Source organism: Phoxinus phoxinus (assembly GCF_949152265.1).
Source record: "Phoxinus phoxinus genome assembly, chromosome: 23".
NCBI classification, from domain to species: Eukaryota; Metazoa; Chordata; class Actinopteri; order Cypriniformes; family Leuciscidae; genus Phoxinus; species Phoxinus phoxinus.
This window is the reverse complement of record NC_136898.1, coordinates 26,191,592-26,217,680: the sequence shown is the minus strand read 5'-3', so window position 1 is coordinate 26,217,680 and position 26,089 is coordinate 26,191,592. Positions and strand designations below refer to the sequence as shown.

Sequence of the window (26,089 nt, the reverse complement as noted above, 5' to 3'; positions counted from 1 at the left end):
AATCTTTATTTATTTCAAGTTTAAAGACAGATTTGTACTCCTAAGTGAAAGCTGTATAAACCAGAGCGTTGTGTTTTTAAACTACTCTTTATTGTCAGAACATATCATGACAAACTCTTGCCAAACAGGTGAACATTCACAAATCCGAGGTAGAATATTCAAACATTTGACATTTTTCCTTAACAAAATATCTTTATTTCAGTAGTATTAGCTTGAGTTAGGATGCAGATTTACTATATACAATTTATGTTCATTAACAAAAACAGTAAAATCTGTTTAAAAAAAAAGTAACAACATTATTTGTATTTGGTAAAATGTAATATTCTTTAGTTTTATTAAAATTAACCATTGGTCATCCAGCATCATGCATTTAGATCATGATAACCACAGATAAAATGTAACTTTATGGTTTCTATGGTATTTATGAAAACCAGTAGCCTAAATACATGATTAAAAACTAATTATATTCCATTAGTCCTTTGATACATTGTCTACATTAATACTATTATACAATTCAATATATATATATATATCCCACATTTCATGGTGCAGTTAATATTACTAGGCTAAAGTTACAGTAACGTTAAATCCGTGGTAAATGATGGGAATGTGTAGACGGAGAAGCTTCTGACTGTATCGTTGCGCACAGTGCTTCTCCTGTTCGTCAGCGCGGTCTCATCTGCCTTTAAACTGGTTTAAATCACTGAGACATTTGTGTTCCTCGCTGAATTCAAGCGCTTCTCACTGGATCTAGTGACCGAGACCGATCAGAGTAAACGCGTCTGCTCGAGTGAGCTCGAGCTCGCGCTGCCGTTTGGACTTTGAGCCGAGAGGATAAACGGTCCGTGTGGCGCGCGCGGTTCAAATGAGATTCGTTCCGCTTTTGGCGCAAAAACATTATCGAACATTTATCGAACACTTGATATCGTTTTATCGAGAAAAATTATATCGCGATAATTATCGTTATCGTTTTATCGCCCAGCCCTAACAAGAACGCATATTGAGAAACGACCATAATCTTTCCGCAGCGTCTTCGACGCAGTACTCGAGAGAACTCTCGTAAGAGATCCATTGCTCAACGAATCAGTTCCTCACTGAAGTATTTTAACATTAATAAAACAAAAAAATTTATCTAAATCGAAATATTAAGAAGTAATGTATTATCGTGTGCTTAATCTCTCTACATGGTGAGGTAAAACAAATTTGGGCCGCTATATTATATATATATTGCGAAATAAAACGAGACAGAAATCCTCGCTCCATCGTCACGTGCCTATCGAACACAACCCGTGACGTCACAGAGCAGAGCGCGCTCACAGTGCCAGAGAGAGAGTTGACCGAGAGCGATACTAGCCCACCTTTACTGACTTTAGATACTTTTAGATACCGATTTAGACTTAGCATTTGCACACAGAGCTAACACACATATTTAACACACACATATTAAACAGCAGCATTACACATCTGTATTGTTCATTGAGTGCAGTGAAGTTGAGAGGAGCTGCAGGATCTCTGAGTCCGTCAGGATTGCGGAGTTTCCAGCGGAGACCATGAACAGCCCAACAGGTGAGGTGGAAGTGACACAACTATCATTTATACATTTATTAAAAGTAAAGTTCTTGCTATATGCAGGGCTTGACATTAACCCCGCCAAATGTATGTCATCAGTGGCGTCTGGCGTGGACGCGCTCCTACTGGCCACATCGGCGGGTGAATTATAGATATTTATCAATTATAGCCTTTTAAAAAGGCATCTGCAATATTAAACTAGTGCAATGTAGTGTTATCGATTTATCGATATGATACTGAAATCTGACGAACGAACAATCCCACACACAGATGTATTGTGATCCACAGCAGGGTCAGGTCTTCAGAGGAATGAATTATGAATTAAATGATTTATGGATTATTATTATTTACTATAAGAAAGGAAATGAAAAAGATGTATCAGTATTGTTTTAATTTAAATAACATGAAAAGACAAACTTAATGTACAGAAAGTGCTATTTGTTTAGGTATGTATGCATTGCATGATAACTAAGTGACACTGCAAGCTAATATGTCTAGCTTAAAATAGCTTTTATGAAACTTTCTTTTTCTTTACTACAATATCAGACTTTTTCCTCCGCTTCACATCAGGGAAACATGCTGTTCCTCGTTATTTTAAAGTGACAACTCGAACACATTTTCTATCATGAAACACCGAGCCAATCAGAGGAAGTTTGGGGCGGAGCGACGCCTGCTTATTGTGTTTAAAAAGTCAAAAACACTCAAAATAATGTCAAATGCAGATCTAATCGAGTATTCACGTAAATGGTCCGTTATGTTTTAAGTGAATGTAAACAGTTGAGAAAGAAAACGCATGTGTAACAGTATAACGGATCCGTGCGGCAGGTCTTAAAGTGACAGCAGCCTAATATACCGGCTGCCAAATTATGAGATAACATTTAAAATATTTTCCCCCATTGTAGCGATGTCAAAATTGTGGCCAGTGAAAATGCTGAGTGGCCAGTAACTTTGGAAAACCAGTAGCCACTGTGGCTGGTGAGCAAACGGTTAATGTCAAGCCCTGGCTATGTGAATAATCTTTGTAGTGTACTTGTAATTTTCAATCTTGCACTGGTCCTTCGTGAGTTCATTGCTTAGTGTTTGACTTTTGGCCAAGTCCAGGAATATGAACTTGCAAAAGTGCAATTTATTTTGTCTTTAATGAATTTATCAGATAAAAGCCACGTTTAATTCTCAGGAATATGTTTGTTTTTCATCTGAGGTCATTTGGTTTTATAATCTTTTTTCTTTGTTTTAGGAAACCCTAGAAAAAGTAGAAAGGGGAAAGTAGCCCGTGCTCTTCAGAAAGCATGGACGGCTGTAAAGCCCACTTTCCTTCGCCACGACCCGAACAGAGTGATGTGTCTTAAACCACAGCCGGATCGAGAGGATCCCGAGCTAATGCCTGTTTCAAGACCTGTGAGGATCACGCCAACGCCGGACGCAGATCCTGAGCTCGTGTGTTTGCCAGGCCAGGTGTGTGAGGATCTGGAGTCCCAAACACCGAACACAGATCCAGAGCTGATGTTTGTAGATCTGGAGTCTCCGTGTGTGTCAGGGTTCTCCAGGGTTGAGCAAACACTGAACACACATCCTGTTGTTCCTGAGCTGGTGTGTTTGCCAGGCCAGGTGTGTGAGGATCTGGAGTCTCCGTGTGTGTCAGGTTTCTCCAGGGTTGAAACACCAAACACAGATGCTGCTGATTCTGAGCTGTCGTCTGTTTCTTATCCCTCCAGTGAGTCATTATTACTTTGGTTCATGTTATTTCTGCCATCTGTAATTTTCTCTGTTCTATTCTTTTTATTATTACTTTCAGTTATAATTCTGATCTGACATAATTCTGTTAAACATCTGAACTATTTTCATCTTTAATTGCATTGATTAGTGCAGCTCTAATTATCATTCACAGAGATGTTTATAATCATTTTGGTAACACTTTACAATAAGGTTCATTAGTTAACATTAGTTACTGCACGGTGAACTAACATGAACAAACAACGGGATTTTTATGAACTAACATTAACAAAGAATAATAAATACAGTAACAAATGTATTGCTCATTGTTAGTTCATGTTAGTTAACCCTCTGGGGACAAAGGTGTGTTTGGGGTCCTTGAGATGTTCTGACATGCCCTGACATTTGTGCTTTTTACAGTTGCTTATAAACATTTTAATGGCAAAGGTGTAATTACTCTATTTATCAGAAACAGGGCTACCATAATATGTGAGCAACATGCGTGTACATGTTTGTATTTTTGAGAGAATAATGTTTATGAATGGTTATTCAAAAAACTAAAAATTAAAGTGTCTGAAATAACGCCACAAAACACATAGTAAATATGTGTTCACAATACTTTTGAGTAATGGATGTTATCGCCTAGAGTTTTTCCTTCAAAATGATCTGAAAATCATCCTGCCTACTCATTCACATAAAACAATACATTGATTTACATTTTGTAAAACACTTTTTGTTTGGGAAGGCAATATGCGCAGGGTGACTGACCCAACACCATCATGTATAGTGAGTGGTTCACACCTGAGAAGACAATGACCCGCATAATGAGCCTTTCATTCAGGTGTGTCACACAAGAATGTGAGGACAAAATAAATAAATAAATAAATATATATCTATATATAATCCAAATATAAATTAAAGTCAAATGCACATTTTTAGTACAAGCTTATTTTTTCATATTTCTTCAGTCTGTATGACCAAAAATGACGGAGTATTTTAAATCTATTTTGCTGCTATGTAAAAAAAAAACAAGCAAGATGCGCCGGCGCGTTTGCCGTCCCCAGAGGGTTAATACATTAACTAATGAACCTTATTGTAAAGTGTTACTGTAATTTTCTATGAATTGTTCTTAATTTTAGAAAAAGCAAAGAAAGGAAGGAAGAGGAGAGCAGTGCGTGCCGCCTTCCGGAGATTCTGCAAGGCTGCAAAGCAGTTCTTCCTCTGCTACGACCCGGACAGTGTCCAGCATCTTACACCACAGTCGGATCTGGACAACTCCCAGCTGAAGCTTTTCCAGGTTTCATCTGAGATCAAGTCCGTGCCGGAGTCTGAGCCGGAGTCTGAGCCGGAGTCTGAGCCGGAGTCTGAGCCGGAGTCTGAGCCGGAGTCTGAGCCGGAGTCTGAGTCTGAGCCGGAGCCGGAGTCGGGCCAGGTGTGTGAGGATCTCCCGTCGTCAGTGCAAGCGGAGGCAGACGATCCAGAGACGATGCCTATCGGACTGCAATACGGTGAGCCGTCATTATGTTTGCTTCATGATATTTCTGCCCTGTTCTTTCCTACTTATAATTATTTAGGCTATAATTCTGATACTCTGACATCACGTAAAGGAACTTCTTGAAGCTGATTTGCAGTAGATCCGAAATCAAAAGATAGAAGTCTTTTAAGATTCTTCAAATGGATCTTATTTGAGTTAATATCAGACAATCAAAATAAACTGCCTCATATATATGTCTATGTTCTTTGTCCTGTGTGTTTTCCAGGAACGAGGATGTCTGTTGTTTTTCAAGTGGGAGAAATTATAGGATCAGGAAGTTTTGGCCTGGTTTATGAAGGAACCCACATGTTTTGTGAGAGAATCAAGGTAGAGCACTCTTATTGAATTCAACCAACATTTTGCTTTTAAAACTGATTTAATTTTAAAACGAACAGATTGTAGTTGTGCAGACTTCAATATGCTTGAAAAAACTATTTTTTTTGCCATTCACAGGTTGCCATCAAGCATATATGCAAGCGTGAACAGGACCGTTATCTTGACACTGTAAGTTGACAAACCTAAATGAGATTTGGTGACGAGTATTGTCAATTCCTGTCGCTAACATAAAGCAGTAAGTCAAGGAGATGTAAATGTTAATGCAATTTACAATTACATACAAATACAATGAGTTGACTTTTGCTACTGTGACATTCTCTACTGTGTGTTTATTTGTGTGTATCCTGACATTAAGCACTTTGGTCAACTGTGGGTGTGTTAAATGTTCTATACGAATAAACTTGAACTTGAACAATCTTCCAATTTTCCATCTAATAAGTTACTACTCAAGGCCTACTAACTGTTTGTGTTTCTGTCTAGCCTGATCATCCCAGACCCGTGCTTGCAGAAGTGGCACTGATGCTGCGTTTGGGACAAGCTCCCTCATGCCCCAACATCATCACACTACACCAGTGGGTTGAGGAGGAGAGCAGCTTCAATCTCATCATGGAGAAACCTGATCCATGCCAGACCTTGCGGCATTACATCGTGTATTCAGACGACATTAACGAAGCAAAAGCACGCTGGATGATACGTCAGTTAGTCCAAGCTGTAAAACACTGTGTGGACCGAGGAGTTTTCCATGGAGATATGCACTCGGGGAACATCCTGGTGGTGACGGATGACAGTCTGAAGCTCAAATTGATTGACTTCGGATGTGGTCGTCTAATTAGTAGTGAGGGCTTTAACAGCAGTGAATATCGAGGTGCGTTAGCAGTTTGTGTTAGCGTAGCAGAGTTTGGAAGTTGCGTGCAGTGACATTGATCACTGTATTATTGACACTAACAAAGTCTCTCTTTAGGAGCACACCTGTACGCCCCACCTGAGGTCATGAGGGACGCCGTGTTCTACGCCGAGCCAGCGTACGTCTGGGCTGTAGGTGTTGTGCTGTTTGAAGTCCTGCACAGACATCTGCCCTTTAAAAACTTGAACGGCATACTGCGTGACTATCTCAACACGAGTCTGACTTTATCCTCAGGTAAACACAACAGACACCTCTGCACAATCTCACCCAGACAGCAACATAGTGTCGGCCCAGATCCGGCCCACCGTGTGATCTATGTGTACCAGATGTGGGCCGGATCTGGGCCGACACTATTGCTGTCTCATTTCGCCTACTTATACTACGCCTATAAAAGTATGTACTCTTTTTGTGAAGAAAAAGTAGATACTTTTGAGTGTGTAGCAGAAGAGTACACAAGCTTTGGGACATACTATCACGGCACACAATCATGTCTTTAACGGTTGCTCTCTGTCACAGTAAACTGGCCTGTCAATCATAAAATCCTCCACATTTAATTTCCTACCGTAACGGAGAGAAATGCAGAAAGTTAATGGCCAAACGGATAATTATAAAAGTCCACATTGTCATTGCAGATGAAATATAACACGGATAACATTAAATATTTTTCTATTAGGTTAAACTTCACTTAAACCTTTATCTAAACTTCTCACTGTCGGTCGCGTATATCCGCCATGTTTTGAAGTTTTTTTAACACTTTTTACTCGTGTTTACTAGATTATTATTTGAATTATTTGATTCAGGACATTTACATAATCAAACAATGACATTTTATATGGCAAAACATTATTTCACGTATTTCAACATTAGTGTTCCTCTAAGACTAACCCGCTCTGAAAACTTGACAGCATGCCGAGACCTGATTTTCTGGTGTTTGGTGCGTGATCCAGCTGAGCGACTGACGCTAGAGCAGCTGGAGAAGCACAGGTGGTTTGACACATAATAAGAAGAACCAGATCATCAGTCAGACGAGAAGAGGTAGTGTAACACAGAGAAGTAGGAAACTATATTTGCAGTGCAAAGCAGTTATTTTCAATTCTGTATTGTGTAGTGTGACCAGGATGTAGATGATGTGCAAAAGACAGAGGACAGCTCCATCAAAAAACCCGACAGGACTGAAGTGAATGAAAAATGACAGCGTTCACATCAGAGAAGAGGTGATAGTGAGGCCAGCAGGGGGCGCTGCTCACCCTGTGCTCTGTATTGGTCCTGACGCCCCAGTATACTGATGGAGACACATTAGTGACATTTCAGAAATGGCAACAACATTAGCTATCATATAGTAAAAATATTTTAACCAAAGCAATGGTCATCTTTATTTATGTTTTATTCATCCTCATAAGGGCCAAGTGGCCTTCAGGACATTCACCCACCCCCACATCTGATCATCTGATCAGCTGCTATTTATATCTAATGCATTTTATTCACGTCTCAATTCTTTTAAAAAAAACTTTATTTAAAGTTCAAGGAAGAAAAAAAATATTATACAAATATTTTCTTAAAAGTACTCTGAGTACAAAAAAAATAAAATAAAAACATATCAGATCTCAAAGTCAGCAGCCATCTCACCCTGTAGCCCAAGACTGGTTTCCCACTGAAGCTAAGCGGGGCTGAGACGGGTCAGTACCTGGATGGGAGACCTCCTGAGAACACCAGGTTGCTGCTGGTAGAGGTGTTAGTGAGGCCAGCAGGGGGCGCTCACCCTGTGGTCTGTGTGGGTCCTAACGCCCCAGTGTAGTGACGGGACACTATACTGACAAAGAGCGCCGTCGTTCGGATGAGACGTTAAACCGAGGTCCTGACTCTCTGTGGTCATTAAAAATCCCAGGATGTCTTTCGAAAGAGTAGGGGTGTAACCCCGGTGTCCTGGCCAAATTTGCCCCGTGGCCTCTGTCCATCATGGCCTCCTAATCATCCTCCATATATACTAATTGGCTTCATCACTGTTTCCTCTCCACCAGTAAGCTGGTGTGTGGTGGGCGTTCTGGCGCAATATGGCTGCCGTCGCATCATCCAGGTGGAGCTGCACATTGGTGGTGGTTGAGGAGATTCCCCGATTCTATGTAAAGCGCTTTGGGTGTCCAGAAAAGCGCTATATAAAATGTAATGAATTATTATTATTATTAAAGTATGTGTTTAAATTTTGATGTAATTTTGACATCAATGTTTGATGGCACATTTATGTTGAATTGATATCGAAGCTTGATATTGAATGATATCAAAATAGCCATTAAAATGACATCAACATCATGACATCCTGATGTCAAATAGATGTAGAATTGACATCAAATGCCAACAAAGCATGACATCAAAATGACATCAGCAGAGGTCAAAATCTTGACATCAAATTGACATCGACATTTTGACGTCAATTTGACTTTCATTTTTGACCTATTTCGTGACGTAATTTTGACATCAGTGTTTGATGTCATATTGATGTTAAATTGACATCAAATGCCCACTGGGTAACGGCCACTCCGCTTCGTGTCGTGACCGCATTACCACCTCGGGTGTGCATTATTTTTATAATAATTCAACAGCCTGTCGTCAATTATTCCTTACATAATCTATCGGTGTAACCTGCTTTGTCGAAGGTTTTGGTAAAATGTTCGTGGATTTTGGTTGCCATTGTATAAGGCGTTGCAGTATCAGAATAGCAGCTAGCCTAGCATAAGTAAGTTAACGTTAGACCAGTGCCTGCTTTTAATTCCCATTCCCCATATTCGAGCTCTATCCCGGATGTCCTATATGTTAAGTTTTAATTTGGGAAAGTTATAGCCTAAATTCATTGCAGTTACTTGGTAACTAAACGATATGGATAATTTGCAGACCGAGATGTTTGTAGCCTACATTAACATGTTGACTCGCTATTGGGCATTCAAATGTGATCCGAGTTTACAAGACGATTATGTCTTGATTATGATTATATCGTTTATGTGACTAATGTGCAGAAGACTTCCGTTTTTTTCTGAAATCAAAGAATCCACTGACCACCCTTACAGAAAGTTTATGCTAACGTTAACGTTTCTTCTTTTATACTAAAATATGTTCAGTCTACTTTTTATGTAGCCTATACTAAAAATAGCCTAAAAAAACATCTAAGTTACATAGCCTATATTTGGCCTAACGTTACAGGCCTAACTGTTACATACTTTCTTTTGATCGACATGTACAAGTCATTATTCTAAGTGGCGAGGTATGTAGTTGTTTAATTATTTTGATTTACATACTGTCAACTTAGCCTACATTGTTTGAAAATATTAATTTATAAAGAAAACAGGTATATTCCATCCTAATTCTAAGTATGTGAATTTTATGTGAAATTTATGTAAAAAGAAGTGTACATAGGAATTTACTTCAAATCTACTTAAAGTAGCGTTACAGACCGCGAACCCCATGCCGGTGTTTCTGTCAAACTGCTAGCCGTACCACGCAAGCGCAGTGGAAAATAAAACTCACAATCCACTTTAAGAAGTACATTTACTGTAATTTTGTGCTACCTCAACGTGCAATATTTAATAGTTCACGTCTGTCAATCGGAATCACTAAGCTAAGAACTAAATTTGGTTGCAGCACAGGTAAACAGACAAAAAAAGGTTTATTCAGGTTTGTTTATTTCACCTCCCCGTTTTGAAATGTGTGTTCCGTATATGTACCGCCTGGAATTATTCTATCAAACAGTTAATAGTGTGTTGATGGTAGAATCATTTTAGTTTTGCAGAACAGCGCCATATTCATCAAATGTTTTATTGATTTGCGCTAGCTCATCTCGACAGAACCGACTGAGCTATAACGTCATGCCACTTCAGCTGCATATACTGGTATACAAAATCCTGATCACAATTTAACATGATTCTGTTTTCTTTGCAGCTTGTTATTGGATCTTGGGCTGAGGACTGTTCCACCTGTGTGAAGTAAGATCAACGTTTAGGATATATCACCAATTGCATGTCAGTGACGTCACTGTTAAATGCTAAGGTGTTGATATAGACCCTTTCAACAAGATGAACAAAAACAATGCTTGAACTTTCTATTTTGTTCCCAATCTACTTCCTCTGCATTAAGATAACATATGGGATGTTAAAACGGAAGCCTGCTGGGAACAACTATGATGCGAGGGCTGGGCAACGATCAATCGCTTCCAAAATAATGTGTATGTGTGTGTAGTGTGTATAATTATTTTGTACATATAAATACACACATGCATGTATATATTTAAGAAATATTTGCATGTATATACTTTATATATAAAATATTTATATATAATATTAATTATGTATAAATATATATAAAGATAATGTAACTCTGGAAATGGTCTATAGTAAAGGGCTGTTTTTCTTACAGAATCCTCATGTCTTGTCTAGTTAATGACCAGTGTTGGGGCTAGTTACTCAAAAAAGTAATATATTACATATTACTCTCACAAATAGTAATGCCTTACTTTACTTTATTACTCCCTGGAGAAAGTAACTAGTTATATTACTAGTTATATTACTAGTTACATTTTTTTTCTTAATTACTTTATAATTGCCTGAGATCAGATGGAGGGAGAACATACAAAGGAGGAGTGTTCTTAAGGGTCTTTATTACGCCAACAACAGACTGGCACTGTCTAGCACAAATAACTACAAACAACTGTACTTGTGCAATCAAGTACAAAAAACAAGTATTAATTTCCTCAATGTTTAACAAACACCGTCTGGTGCAAACAATCAATAAATTTGATTGTCAATTTATCCCATACGGAAATGTTAAATTATTATTATATATGCCAAACTATTTACTATTTAACTATTTATTTCAAGTCTACATATCCACATTTCATTTTCGAATCTTTTATAAATAAAATGTATTATTTATTATTATTTTACCTCTTCTTGACCAGCTCATAAAAACAAAACAAATACTACACAAATTATATTTGAAAACTGATAATTATATATATGTGACATGTATGTAAAAAAAACACTATTATACATACATAAAATATATGGGCTGGTTTTATATGTCAATTGTTCCATTTTCTAATAGGTTTTATATATGGGCATATATATGGTATATATTTTATATATGTGGATATATTTCATATATGTATATTTCATATATGTACATATATTACATTTCCGTATGGGATAACAAGTCCAAACTTTTTGCTGCTTGTGGGGCTGCTCGTTCATGTCACTCTGTCGCTTCGCAACGAGCTTGAAGTGTCCGTGCTGTCGGAAGCGGTGGAGAGCAGCTTTCTCCCCGGGCAGAGTGTGCACTTCACCGTCAAGTTATTTTCCTTCCGTTGAACATATTCAAAATAATTACTGAATCTCCACCCGTCGAAACTAGCTTTCTGTTGCTGGGAACCTTCCTCTGAAAAGAGCTTGCCGTTGTTGACGCTTCCATTTTGCCCTATCTGTCTTTGAGGGTGCCGCTCTGCGGCTGGCTGCCGGGTGTCGACCAATCGGTGATGGTAAATGATACCTCGTGCCAAACCCAGACCAATCACTGTTCCATTCACGCCCTCCTCCCCCCCTTTACTTCTGTTCTCTGTGTTGTGTGCCTTGTGTGTGATGGTGCTACTGGCAAATGTAACGCAAGTAACTAGCTCGGGAAAACTGTAATAATATTACCATTTTCAGACGAGTAATGCCTTACACTACTAGTTACTGAAAAAAGTAATATTATTACAGTAACGCGTTACTTTGTAACGCGTTACACCCAACACTGTTAATGACACACCAGTTTGATGCTCTGACTAGTAATGTAGGGCAAGAAAGTTAAGTTAAGTTTTCTTATGCCCCCAATCTGTTAGCGTTAGCTGCCAGTTCGCAATAATCGGTTTACGTTGTACCAAATGCTGTCGTTCTTCTATCTACCGGCAGCTTCAAACAACAGGGATATGGGCTGATTGACTCCAAATGACTTGAAGCAGCATTTCAAAATCTGGTTGTTTAACCCCTCACTGGTTGCTTTCCGAAATGTTTCTTTAGAGGAAATGAACAGAAAGAGTTTGCCAGTTTCCAGCTCCACCATAAGACGGAGGACCCGTGTAGATGTGGGAAAACGACTTGAACAAATTAGGGATGAGGATGACTATCTCAGTCTGACTGACATGAACACAGAGACAGGGCTAAATGACAGGCATGACAATGACAATGACAGTGTAGGATTGTTAGAAGATTGTCTCAGTTGTGCAAATGATACCTCAGGTATTGCAGCAGGAGCAGTCTTTCACGAAGAGGAGGGTGGCACTGAGTTTGAGTCGGACTATACTGAGGGTCTCTTAGCTAGTGGCAGTGATAGTTCCGAACCTGAAGATGAGATCTATGAGACGTCCTTATCTGACAAGATTGCGGACTGGGCCAGACACTTTGGAATTTCATTGGTTGCTCTGTCTGCCCTACTAGGCATCCTTCGCCTCTCCCATCCCGATCTTCCAAAGGATGGCAGGACCCTCCTTAGGACAAAAACTAAATATTCCATTCAAGAGAAGGCAGGGGGAAAATACTACTATTTTGGCATCATCCATTCACTTAGTGCTACACTCAGCGGGTATGCACACACGCTAACTGATGGCTTAACTTTGAGGCTACAAAATAAACATAGATGGGCTAGCCTACCATTATTTAAAAGCTCAAGTGTTCAGCTGTGGCCCATCCTGGGTCTCCTGCTCAGTGTCCCTATGAAAGAGCCTGTAGTGATCGCATTATACTCTGGAGAAAAAAAACCTTCATCAGCAAAAGAATTCCTCGAAGACTTAGTTCATCTGGAAAAGGGTTTCTGTTTCGAGGGAAAGACTTTGACGCTTAAACTTGCTTCACATCGAAAAAAAAAACCCCCGTTGCGAGCGGGAACTGGCGAGCCATTTGCCCATATAAGGAAGGGCCGAGCTTGTGAATCAAGGAACGAACGGAGTGGTAGGATTGTGCACACGTCTTCTGAATTGAACTGTGTTGATCTGAGAGACATTGCGGAAGAAGGATCTCATGAAAGCAGCATTCGAACTGGAACTGAGAATTACTATATATATATATCAAAAAGGGTAATCTGAATTATATTGAGACTGCTATTTAAGCAGTAAATTTGATCTGTGATTTTATTTTCTCTACTGATATTTTTTCCTTTCAAATTCTATTGTATTTTATTTCATTTAATTTTGGTTTCATATACAGTATATATATATATTATTAGTATAAATATAATATATTGACTCATGTCAAGCTCCATGTTTACCTTTCAGATACTTACATGGAGGCACGTCAAATCCTGAAGAAGGCTCTGACATGTAGCACCTCGGACCTCCAAACTGAGGATGAACAGGAACAGTCTGGGAGAAGGAGAACAACAGCGAAGTCAGTGTTTTTCCTTCATGTTACACATACAAACACTAACACCATATACTTTTATTAAAAAGACAGAGCAGCGATCAATGCCCTGTTCAACCATTCTCTGTCTCCTTTAAATGTTGATTTGCATGTAAATAAAGATCTTTTTTTTATTTAAACAGACATTTCTTTGGTGACAGTGATATAGAGGGGGACTACCGACCCCCAAAGAGGTCCAAATCCGGGTCATCTGCTGGGACAAGTCACGAACTCCCTGCAAATAGTTCAGAGCTCTGTCAAAGTAAGAGTCAGAGAGTATTCATTTCCTAATCATTTCAAATAAGAAAAAAATGGAAATATCCCTACATATAAATGTGTTTCTATTTCTCCACCACAAAAAAACACATACACAAACCACAAAATGACCCCCACTCACTACACGGAAGAGCACGTTTAGTGGCAGACTCTTGTCACTAGCATGCTCAACAGACAGGCTGAGGAAGTCCTTTCTTCCCCGGCCATCCAGCTTTTAGCTTTATCTGCTCTATGCATACTGAATATGTAGTCATCTTACAGTTGTCCTCTGTGAATTTTTCTTAAGTCTGTGTGACTGTGTTGTGTATGTTGTATAAGCTTGACACTAATATAACCCCCCACCCCCCACAGTGTTTGAACACTCCTCTCTCAACCTGCACAATGCAACCAGGTGGGGGTGGGGCAAAAGATTGTCATACAAGTTATTACATCAGGGCTTTATACCTTGTCTGTATTTTAAGGTGTTTTGTGACTTACTTTTAGATTTCTTCTTTGGCCACGATTGGTGGCCAAGATGTGAAGAGAGTGGCGTGGAACATCCTCTCTCGGATGTTCACTGAAGAAGTGGCCAAGACCATAAGCTGGAAGGGGGCAAACGGCAAGAGGGCATTCGGTCACATGTCGTCAAAGACACTGATGTATCGTAAGTCACTTTAAGTATTCAGCGGAAGGGAAGGGAAGTGTAACGGCTCCCACACACAGTTGTGTGCAGTGCAGTGCTGGGGTCGACTGAAACTGTAAACGGTGTTGCCACAGATAAACAATTTAACTCAAATCTGCCCTACAGCTTAACTTTATCTGCCCGCCTAAGCAGGTTTTTTTTAAAGCATTCATTCATTAACTCGAAATTACTTTTATAGTGTCTTAAAATTACATATTTTATTCCTATTCATCTGTAAAAACGAGAATCAAGGACAAAATTAATACAGCAGGACCAATAAAATATTTACTATATTATTCAAATATGTATTTATAAATATACCTTTCCTTAATTTTTTGTAATACCCATGCCTTCTACACCGGTGTGTTTTTGTGTTCACTTCTTCACAAAAAGATTACATAAGAATGATAACATTACTAAACTGATAAGATGTAGGCCTAATTTTTATGATTAATGGTTATTCATTATTATCAATTAATTTTACCAACGTTCTAAAGCATTGCTTTAAAACCTCATTTTGTGCTTACAGGTGCTGTACGTGCAAATGGTTTGTGTCGCACAGCCACAGACACAGACATTCAACTTTAACTTGGCTGCAGACCGTGGTGCGGCGAGGAGGCGCCTGACCAACCGGTCTAACCAGGCTGAGGCCAATGATTAGGCTACTTATGTTTGTGTTCTTTTGTTAAATAAAATGTTTTATTTCTTTCAAATTGTTTCAGTTTTAATTTAAATAGTCTGTTGCCGGCTACACATTGTTTTCCAATTCAGAGACCATGCCCTTTACAAATTCCATGGTCCTGTAGCCTATTTATAATCAGAGAACATCTCCTCTCCTAGCACTGTTTACAACTAGTCTTGCTATAGCACTTAGAACTGACACTCGTCTGTTTAAAAACAGCACTCACTGATGCACTTATTCTTATTGTACTAGCTCTACATTTATTTTGATTTTTTATATATAATTGTTGAGAGAATTGCCTTAAAAAGCAAACTGTGTAGGCTAGCATGTTGTTAGTCGCTTTGGTTAAAAATGCGTCAGCCAAATGTAATATTGCAGTCTAATGTATCACATACCAAAACCCACAGTCAAAGCCTCGGATTTCACAGCCTATTTCTCCTCCTGAAATCTTTAACAAGTCGATGCAATCACGTTCACACACTGGATTCATTGCATGAATTTTGGATGAGGAGGATGTTATCAGGCAGTGTGGGGAAAAAAGTGGCATTGCAGACGGAATTTTATGAACGGGTCCAAAACGGACCCGGCCTGGATACGATGCTCATATGACCGGGTCCAAAACGGACCCGGAGCGGATATGCGGCTCATTCGCGGATCCAAAGCGAAGCCGGATCGGATGTTCCCATTTACGTACGAATACGCAAAGGGACCGCAGCGATGTCGGACCGGATCCGCGAGCCGCCGCCGTGGCGGATAGTGCAAGTGGACACAGTTTCGGATCCGCTTTCTGGTTCCGTTCCGGAGTTCACTGTACCTCCGCGGCAGATGCGTTTCGTAGTCAGTTTGCTGTCTATAGATTTATACTTCTGCGTCGGACCTACGCCGGAGCCTCTACGCTGTGGGCAACGCGTTGGTTTTCGTTTATACTTCTGCGTCGTTGTCCGCGTTGAAGCACAATTACACATGCAGAGTGAGCGTATGAAACCAGAGGGAGGGGTTCTAGCAGACCAATCCCAGCGCTTGCGTCCGCGTAGAATTGACGCGTTGTTACATTTTTGGAGAGGTGCACGTCAGGGTACGCCGGAGGGTACTCGCGCTACACACAGCCTACGGCGTAGCTACGGCGTGAGTTCGGCGCAGAAGTATAATGAGGCCTTAAGGCTGTATGCTGCTGCAAAGCGTTTTACATTATTACAAAATTAAGGATTAATTTTTTGGCTTCAATATCTCGAGAAATAATCTTTCCGCAGCGTCTTCGACGCAGTACTCAAGAGAACTCTCGTAAGAGATCCATTGCTCAACGAATCAGTTCCTCACTGAAGTATTTTAACATTAATAAAACAATTTTTTTTTATCTAAATCGAAATATTAAGAAGTAATGTATTATCGTGTGCTTAATCTCTCTACATGGTGAGGTACACATTTTTCGGGCCGCTATTTTTATATTTCGAAATAAAACGAGACAGAAATCCTCGCTCCATCGTCACGTGCCTATCGAACACAACCCGTGACGTCACAGAGCAGAGCGCGCTCACAGTGCCAGAGAGAGAGTTGACCGAGAGCGATACTAGCCCACCTTTACTGACTTTAGATACTTTTAGATACCGATTTAGACTTAGCATTTGCACACAGAGCTAACACACACATTTAACACACACATATTAAACAGCAGCATCACACATCTGTATTGTTCATTGAGTGCAGTGAAGTTGAGAGGAGCTGCAGGATCTCTGAGTCCGTCAGGATTGCGGAGTTTCCAGCGGAGACCATGAACAGCCCAACAGGTGAGGTGGAAGTGACAAAACTATCATTTATACATTTATTAAAAGTAAAGTTTTTGCTATGTGCAGGGCTTGACATTAACACCCGCCAAATGTATACCATCAGTGGCGTCTGGCGTGTAACGCGCTCCTACTGGCCACATCGGCGGGTGAATTATAGATATTTATCAATTATAGCCTTTTAAAAAGGCATCTGAAATATTCATATCAAAATACAGGTGATGGTTTTCCTGTTGGACATCACTGCCTGACGCACCTCCTCCAGTGCCTTTTGAACTGGTGTGCCGTGACACCTCACTGAACACTTCCGTGGGCCTGAACGGGTCATCAGCTGGGGACCACCACTCATCGACGTTTCGCTCCTTTAACCCCAGTACGCCTCGTGGTGGCGGAGCGATGGCCGGGATCTCTCCCTGCCACCCCCTGCTGATGCCCTAGGTGTTTGCCCCCCAACTCTTCTCCTTCCTCCTTAGCCACAGCCAGAAGCTGCCTCTCTCTGCCTCCTCTGCCAACTCTTTCATGGCTTTCCGATGCCTCGCTCCTGTGCATCCCATGTCGCGGAGTAGGCGAGCGGATGAGGAACCTACAAAGCCCCTACACCCCACTTCCACAGGCCAGATAACGGCTTTCCAGCCTGCCTCCCTGCTCTCTGCCGCCAGATCTGAGTACTTGGCTCGCTTCCGCTCATACGCAGCCTCCACACCTCCCTCCCATGGTACAGTGAGTTCCACAAGGAGGACGGTCTTGCACGCCTCTGACCACATGACGAGGTCTGGCCGCAGGGATGTTTCCACTATCTCCCTGGGGAACTGGAGCTGCTTTCCCAAGTCGACCCTCATGGTCCACTGATTTCCCGGTGAAAGGAGCCTTGCTATATCTCTCTGGCGGGAGGGTCTGACACTCTCTCCAGCCCTCGCGAATTGGATGGAATGTCGTCCTCGAGCGGAAGGTCTGCTGTTCGCCTCCTTTCTGCATGACTCTAACACCTCTGCCAGCTTCTTCAGTACTTGGTCATGTCGCCACCTGTAGCGGCCTTGGGACAATGCTGTCGTGCAGCCCGACAGGATGTGCTGGAGGCTTGTGTTGCTGGTATTACAAAGAGAACATGTCTCTTCGGCACCAAACCATTGGTGGAGGTTTCGGGGACAAGGCAAGGTGTCATTGGTTGCTCTGATCAGGAAGCTGAGCCTAGCTTGGGGGATCTTCCATAGGTCGGACCATGACATGGACCTGTCAGTGAGACCTTCCCATGCCGTCCAACGTCCTTACCGGCCCTGGGACACCGCTTTGATGTTAAGGCGTTCATACTCAGCTCTTGCCACTTCCGCCACCACCAAGGCTTTTCGGTCTTCTTTGGAAGCCTTTGACCAGAACAAGGGATTATCGCCCCTCCCAAGGCCTGCCCGACCCTCCAGAACTCTGCCGACCACCTCGCGGTGCTTCAGCCTGCCGATTGCCATGTCGACCTCTTCTTGGGCTTTCCACTTTCTTCCCGTTTTTATCTGGGTGCCCGCTGCTTTCACCAGCTGGTCAGTGGATTCCCTCAGCTCCAGCACCAACCGAGCCTTCTCTTGCTTGTATCCCACACTGATGGATCGCAGTGGTAGTTGTAGCGTGTTCCTCCCGAAGAGGCCTACCTCTGAGAAGCATCTTGGTAGTCCCAGCCACTTCCTGATGAACGAGTTTGCCAGCCCGTCCATCTTGTTTACCACTGATGAGGGGATTTCGCTCATCTTCAGTGGCCACATCACCCTTTGGTACAGTACTGCCTGGTAGCACCAAACTTTGAACTTTCCAGGTAGGATTTGGTTGATCTTGGCCAGGCCATCTGCGAGCTGCTTCCTCACCGTCTCCCCCATCTGCCTGTCTGAGAGCTCTGCTGTGTAGGTACGACCCAGGCTACGAACCGGTTGATCTGCCAGCAATGGGATATTCTCACTACCTGTGACAAAGATGGTGTTGTCATTTCTGACTCCTTTCTTGATCGACAAACTGCGTGACTTGGATGGTTTGATCTTCATCCTCGCCCAGCCCCCAAGCTCGTCGATCCTCTTCAGCAGCCTTGTTGTACAAGCTGCTGTCCGGAGTATGGTGGTGATATCATCCATGTAACCTCTAACTGCTGGTAGCCTTTGTCCTGACGGCAGTTTCACTCCTCCGACCATCTTCTTAGCCCCTATGAGGATGATCTCAAAGGCTGTGACGAACAAGATGGGCGAGATTGAGCATCCCATGGCAATGCCTACTTCCAGCTGTTGCCAGCCTGTTGTGAAGTCCTGGTGGGTGCAGCACGTCTGGAGGTCTCCAAAGTACTTGGCCACCAGGGCTCTTATACCGATTGGGACATGGAAGAAGTCCAAGGCGAAGGCGAACTCGATGAGTTGGTGAGGGACTGACCCGTATGCGTTAGCAAGGTCGAGCCACACTACGTGCAGGTCACCTCTCTCTCTTTTCGCCCTTTGAATCTGCTCCCATATTACTGCAGAGTGTTCCACACACCCTGGGAAGCCTGGCACACCTGCCTTCTGGCAGCTGGTATCAATGTACCCGTTTCCTGTGAGGTAGCTTGTCAACCTCCTGGCCAGGATGGAGAAGAAGATCTTCCCTTCGACATTAAACTTAGTGCAATGTTGTGTTATCGATTTTTCGATATGATACTAAATAGACTATCTGACGAACGAACAATCCCACACACAGATGTATTGTGTATCCACAGCAGGAGGGTCAGGTCTTCAGAGGAATGAATTATGAATTAAATGATTTATGGAATATTATTATTTACTATGAGAAAGGAAATGAAAAAGATGTATCAGTATTGTTTTAATTTAAATAACATGAAAAGACAAACTTAATGTACAGAAAGTGCTATTTGTTTAGGTATGTATGCATTGCATGATAACTAAGTGACACTGGAGGCTAATATGTCTAGCTTAAAATAGCTTTTATGAAACTTTCTTTTTCTTTACTACAATGCAAAGCATAATATCAGACTTTTTGCTGTTTTTTTGCTGAACATGCTGTTCCTCGTTATTTTAAAGTGACAACTCGAACACATTTTCTATCATGAAACACCGAGCCAATCAGAGGAAGTTTGGGGCGGAGCGACGCCTGCTTATTGTGTTTAAAAAGTCAAAAACACTCAAAATAATGTCAAATGCAGATCTTCGCGAGTATTCACGTAAATGGTCCGTTATGTTTTAAGTGAATGTATACAGTTGAGAAAGAAAACGCATGTGTAACAGTATAACGGATCCGTGCGGCAGGTCTTAAAGTGACAGCAGCCTAATATACCGGCTGCCAAATTATGAGATAACATTTAAAATATTTCCCCCATTGTAGCGATGTCAAAATTGTGGCCATTGAAAATGCTGAGTGGCCAGTAACTTTGGAAAACCAGAAGCCACTGTGGCTGGTGAGCAAACGGTTAATGTCAAGCCCTGGCTATGTGACTAATCTTTGTAGTGTACTTGTAATTTTCAGTCTTGCACTGGTCCTTCGTGAGTTCATGGCTTAGTGTTTGACTTTTGGCCAAGTCCAGGAATATGAACTTGCAAAAGTGCAATTTATTTAGTCTTTAATGAATTTATCAGATAAAAGCCACGTTTAATTCTCAGGAATATGTTTGTTTTTCATCTGTGGTCATTTGGTTTTATAATCTTTTTTCTTTGTTTTAGGAAACCCTACAAAAAGTAGAAAGGGGAAAGTAGCCCGTGCTCTTCAGAAAGCATGGACGGCTGTAAAGCCCACTTTCCTTCGCCACGACCCGAACAGAGTGATGTGTCTTAAACCACAGCCGGATCGAGAGGATCCCGAGCTAATGTCTGTTTCAAGACCTGTGAGGATCACGCCAACGCCGGACGCAGATCCTGAGCTCGTGTGTTTGCCAGGCCAGGTGTGTGAGGATCTGGAGTACCCGTGTTTGCCAGGCCAGGTGTGTGTAGATCTGGAGTCCTCGTGTGTCAGGTTTCTCCAGGATTGAAACACCAAACACAGATGCTGCTGATTCTGAGCTGTCGTCTGTTTCTTATCCCTCCAGTGAGTCATTATTACTTTGGTTCATGTTATTTCTGCCATCTGTAATTTTCTCTGTTCTATTCTTTTTGTTATTACTTTCAGTTATAATTCTGATCTGACATAATTCTGTTAAACATCTGAACTATTTTCATCTTTAATTGCATTGATTAGTACTTGCAGCTCTAATTATCATTCACAGAGATGTTTATAATCATTTTGGTAACACTTTACAATAAGGTTCATTAGTTAACATTAGTTACTGCACGGTGAACTAACATGAACAAACAACGGGATTTTTATGAACTAACATGAACAAAGAATAATAAATACAGTAACAAATGTATTGCTCATTGTTAGTTCATGTTAGTTAACCCTCTGGGGACAAAGGTGTTTTTGGGGTCCTTGAGATGTTCTGACATGCCCTGACATTTGTGCTTTTTTCAGTTGCTTATAAACATATTAATGGCAAAGGTGTAATTACTCTATTTATCACAAACAGGGCTACCATAATATGTGAGCAACATGCGTGTACATGTTTGCATTTTTGAGAGAATAATGTTTATGAATGGTTATTCAAAAAACAAAAAATTAAAGTGTCTGAAATAACGCCACAAAACACAGTAAATATGTGTTCACAATACTTTTGAGTAATGGATGTTATCGCCTAGAGTTTTTCCTTCAAAATGATCTGAAAATCATCCTGCCTACTCATTCACATAAAACAATACATTGATTTATATTTTGTAAAACACTTTTTGTTTGGGAAGGCAATATGCGCAGGGTGACTGACCCAACACCATCATGTGTAGTGAGTGGTTCACACCTGAGAAGACAATGACCCGCATAATGAGCCTTTCATTCAGGTGTGTCACACAAGAATGTGAGGACAAAATAAATAAATATATATCTATATATAATCCAAATATAAATTAAAGTCAAATGCACATTTTTAGTACACGCTTATTTTTTCATATTTCTTCAGTCTGTATGACCAAAAATGACGGAGTATTTTAAATCTATTTTGCTGCTATGTAAAAAAAACCAAGCAAGATGCGCCGGCGCGTTTGCCGTCCCCAGAGGGTTAATACATTAACTAATGAACCTTATTGTAAAGTGTTACTGTAATTTTCTATTAATTGTTCTTAATTTTAGAAAAAGCAAAGAAAGGAAGGAAGAGGAGAGCAGTGCAAGGCTTGAAGATGAAATATAACACGGATAACATTAAATATGTTTCTATTAGGTTAAACTTTGATCAGTCACTCAAATCTTTATCTAAACTTCTCACTGTCGGTCGCGTATATCCGCCATGTTTTGAAGTTTTTTTAACACTTTTTACTCGTGTTTACTAGATTATTATTTGAATTATTTGATTCTGGATATTTACATAATCAAACAATGACATTTTATATGGCAAAACATGTTCATAAATGGGGAGTATGCAGAAATATTGAATATTATTTCACGTATTTCAACATTAGTGTTCCTCTAAGATTAACCCGCTCTGAAAACTTGACAGCATGCCGAGACCTGATTTTCTGGTGTTTGGTGCGTGATCCAGCTGAGCGACTGACGCTAGAGCAGCTGGAGAAGCACAGGTGGTTTGACACATAATAAGAAGAACCAGATCATCAGTCAGACGAGAAGAGGTAGTGTAACACAGAGAAGTAGGAAACTATATTTGCAGTGCAAAGCAGTTATTTTCAATTCTGTATTGTGTAGTGTGACCAGGATGTAGATGATGTGCAAAAGACAGAGGACAGCTCCTTCAAAAAACCCGACAGGACTGAAGTGAATGAAAAATGACAGCGTTCACATCAGAGAAGAGGTGATAGTGAGGCCCGCAGGGGGCGCTGCTCACCCTGTGCTCTGTATTGGTCCTGACGCCCCAGTATACTGATGGAGACACATTAGTGACATTTCAGAAATGGCAACAACATTAGCTATCATATAGTAAAAATATTTTAACCAAAGCAATGGTCATCTTTATTTATGTTTTATTCATCCTCGTAAGGGCCAAGTGGCCTTCAGGACATTCACCCACCCCCACATCTGATCATCTGATCAGCTGCTATTTATATCTGATGCATTTTATTCACGTCTCAATTCTTTTTTTTTTACTTTATTTAAAGTTCAAGGTAGAAAAAAATTATTATAAAAATATTTTCTTAAAAGTACTCCGAGTACAGCTTGAGTACATTTTAAAGCAGTGAAATCAATTAAATATACCTTAAGAATTGACTAAATATAAGTAGTATATCTGAGTAACTACATTTGGTACCATGACAAATGAAACCAGTAGACCCAATGAGTTAATGAGTTATTTGAACAAAAAAAACTAACTTATTTCTAAACCTTTGTAAAATACTCAACCCCTGTATTTTAAGAACACACTCCCCGAAATAGGTTCGAAAGTGCAAACGATTATCCGTTATCTCTGCGCAAACCTCAAAAACGCAGACGGTGCGCACATGCACATCACGTGTTCAGTCCATAGGCATGCACGTTTGAATATATATGTACGCAGGTGCGTAGTCCTTCTTCACAAATTAACCTTCAAACAAACCACTGGTCTTAAAAATGTATAATACAGAAATTTGTCGCTTCTGCATAGCCACGTGAACAGGGATTATTCCGACAACGTTTTATCTGTACAAAGGTAAAGGGAAGGGAAGGAGGCCTTCACAGGGGAGAGACTAGTGGACACCTCAGGACTGCATTGTCATCGTGTCCAGGCGCAGGTCCTTCATCAGATCCGGATACGGCCTTATTACAGAGATCATACGTGTCCTGTAGTTCTGGACCAGGTTTGCACACACTGGGGATTCTGGCCCACTCCTCCACACACACCTTCTCCAGATCCTCCAGGTTTCGGGGCTGTCGCTGGGCAATACGGACTCTCAGCTCCTCCACAGATCTTCTATTGGGTTCAGATCTGCAGACTGGCTAGGCCACTCCAGGACCTTGAGATGCTTCTTACGGAGCCACTCCTCAGTTGCCTTGGCTGTGTGTTTCGGGTCGTTGTCATGCTGGGAGACCCAGCCACGACCCATCTTCAATGCTCTTACTGAGGGAAGGAGGTTGTTGGCCAAGATCTGGCGATACACGACCCCTTCCATCCTCCCCTCGATACGGTGCAGTCGTCCTGTCCCCTTTGCAGAGAAGCATCCCCAGAGAATGATGTCCACCTCCATGCTTCACGGTTGGGATGGTGTTCTTGGGGTTGTACTCATCCTTCTTCTTCCTCCAAACACGGCGAGTGGAGTTTAGACCAAAAAGCTCCATTTTTGTCTCATCAGACCACATGACCTTCTCCCATTCCTCCTCTGCATCATCCATATGGTCATTGGCAGACTTCAGACGGCCTGGACATGCGCTGGCTTGAGCAGGGGGACCTTGCGTGCGCTGCAGGAGTTTAATCCATGACGGCGTAGTGTGTTACTAATGGTTTTCTTTGAGACTGTGGTCCCAGCTCTCTTCAGGTCATTGACCAGGTCCTGCCGTGTAGTTCTGGGCTGATCCCGCACCTTCCTCATGATCATTGTTGCCCCACGAGGTCAAGTCAAGTCATCTTCATTTATATAGCGCTTTTAACAATGTAGATTGTTTTAAAGCAGCTTTACAGAGATAAACGTATAATTTAAGGTGACAGATTGTTTTGGCTTTATAGCGGTTTTTGAATAATGTTATTTTCCAGCTAAAGTTAGTTTTGATTGATTCACTTCTGTCGCAATGATCATTTGTTATTAAATTAGGGGCCGCTAAGACGACACCATTGCATTAAGAATTAATTCTATAGTTATGTGCGTTTGAATATATGTGTGCTGGTTTGTAATTCCTACAAACCATGCCTAAACAAAATACTTGTCTTGCCTATACATTTTGATACAAAATTAAAGGTCCTTCGTCAGATCTGGATACGGCCTGGATCCGGCAGGCTGCGGGAAAACCTCGGGATAAACAAAGACACTAAAATTAGCGTAGACGCCATTCTTCTTATGATGTAACGAGTACATCAGGATTTAAGGGAAGTGTTCCCAGTTCCGGCTGACCTAATCTATGCAGCCTAACATTGAGTTATAGAAGTCTATAATTTCTTATGTGAATGCTAGGTGTAACCCGTTACACGTGATAATGTTTTTGTTAACTTTACTAACGGACCAGTGGGCTCAAAAGATTAGGTTCACCCGGGGAGAGAGATGATGCAGCAGCAGTGAACACTCAGATAACAGGTTGAGGTAAGAACAAGTTCGAATTTGTAATGAGACAATAAAACGAAAGAAATGAATACAGAAGTTTACTCAAAGTTGTTGATTTTTACCCTTCTTTTTACCCATAAAACCCTTTCAAGGTTTTATGATTGTTTATCGGTAAGGTAAGTTGATATTTCTCTTTAGTTTTATTCCATCTAATTGACTTATTTTCTTCCTTTTGATACCTTGTTGTAAAATCGAAATGTTAATTAATCAACTGGTTGAACATAGATCCATATAACCTCACAAAGATATAAGTAAAAGAAAATAGAAAAGTTAAACCAAAAAAAATATCGCTCACACTGAACGTAAATACCCAGAATTGTCCAAAAGTCCGATATTTTCCAATGAACAGATCAGTTCATAAACTCAGTCCCAAAGGTCCATGAGGTACTTAATTCAGTCGTCCAATTCTGTCCTGGTAGAACAGAATGAATTGATGTGTGATTCTAATCCTACCGTTCAAAGATGAGAAAGTTCAGTTTCAGGGTTTTTTTTCAACAGGGAAATCAAAGGATTCGTTACATGGGCGGCTCGCCAGTCCAACCCCACCGTTAAGCACACAGAAAGAGCTGAGACAATCCACAATCCAGGAATGATTCACACTTAATTCGATTCTCATGCAGAATGGATCACACTGATCAGCTGAACATCACAGCACTCACATGGAAACAAAAGCAGAAGACAAAAACCTGGCCTTGAAAATACAAGGTCAAAATAGCAATTAGCATTTGACATTATATACAAATAAATTCAGTTTACACACAACTTCTAATAAAACACATTCATAGAACTGCAATATAATGTCTTTGTGCAATAAAAAATGTTTTTTCCATACTTGCTTGTAAGTATCTTATTTAACACGCACATTGCACTTCATGACATTAATTTCACATAAATGGCCTAATTAAGTTTTCCATTTTACACTTTAGGCTGTATTTGCCATTAATACTGCAC

The 26,089-nt window shown here is 40.9% G+C and overlaps 1 protein-coding gene across 1 annotated transcript; it reads left to right on the top strand.

The window, feature by feature from the left end:
* Positions 1-1,443: 1,443 nt before the first annotated feature.
* On the top strand, positions 1,444-13,297 carry LOC306991622 (uncharacterized protein). The gene is made up of 9 exons (XM_079599662.1): positions 1,444-1,566; positions 2,807-3,283; positions 4,422-4,790; positions 5,043-5,143; positions 5,270-5,320; positions 5,633-6,017; positions 6,114-6,290; positions 9,984-10,027; positions 12,512-13,297. The coding sequence occupies exons 1-8, from the start codon at positions 1,551-1,553 to the stop codon at positions 10,004-10,006; spliced, it is 1,599 nt and encodes a 532-aa protein (XP_079455788.1). The 5' UTR covers positions 1,444-1,550; the 3' UTR covers positions 10,007-10,027; positions 12,512-13,297.
* Positions 13,298-26,089: the final 12,792 nt, after the last annotated feature.

What these genes read in the sequence shown, in the direction of transcription:
- LOC306991622 (XM_079599662.1), top strand. An exon ending in GTCTGTTTCTTATCCCTCCA is followed by an intron (nt 3,284 to 4,421) that starts GTGAGTCATTAT and finishes TCTTAATTTTAG; the next exon opens with AAAAAGCAAAGAAAGGAAGG. An exon ending in TGTTTTGTGAGAGAATCAAG is followed by an intron (nt 5,144 to 5,269) that starts GTAGAGCACTCT and finishes TGCCATTCACAG; the next exon opens with GTTGCCATCAAGCATATATG.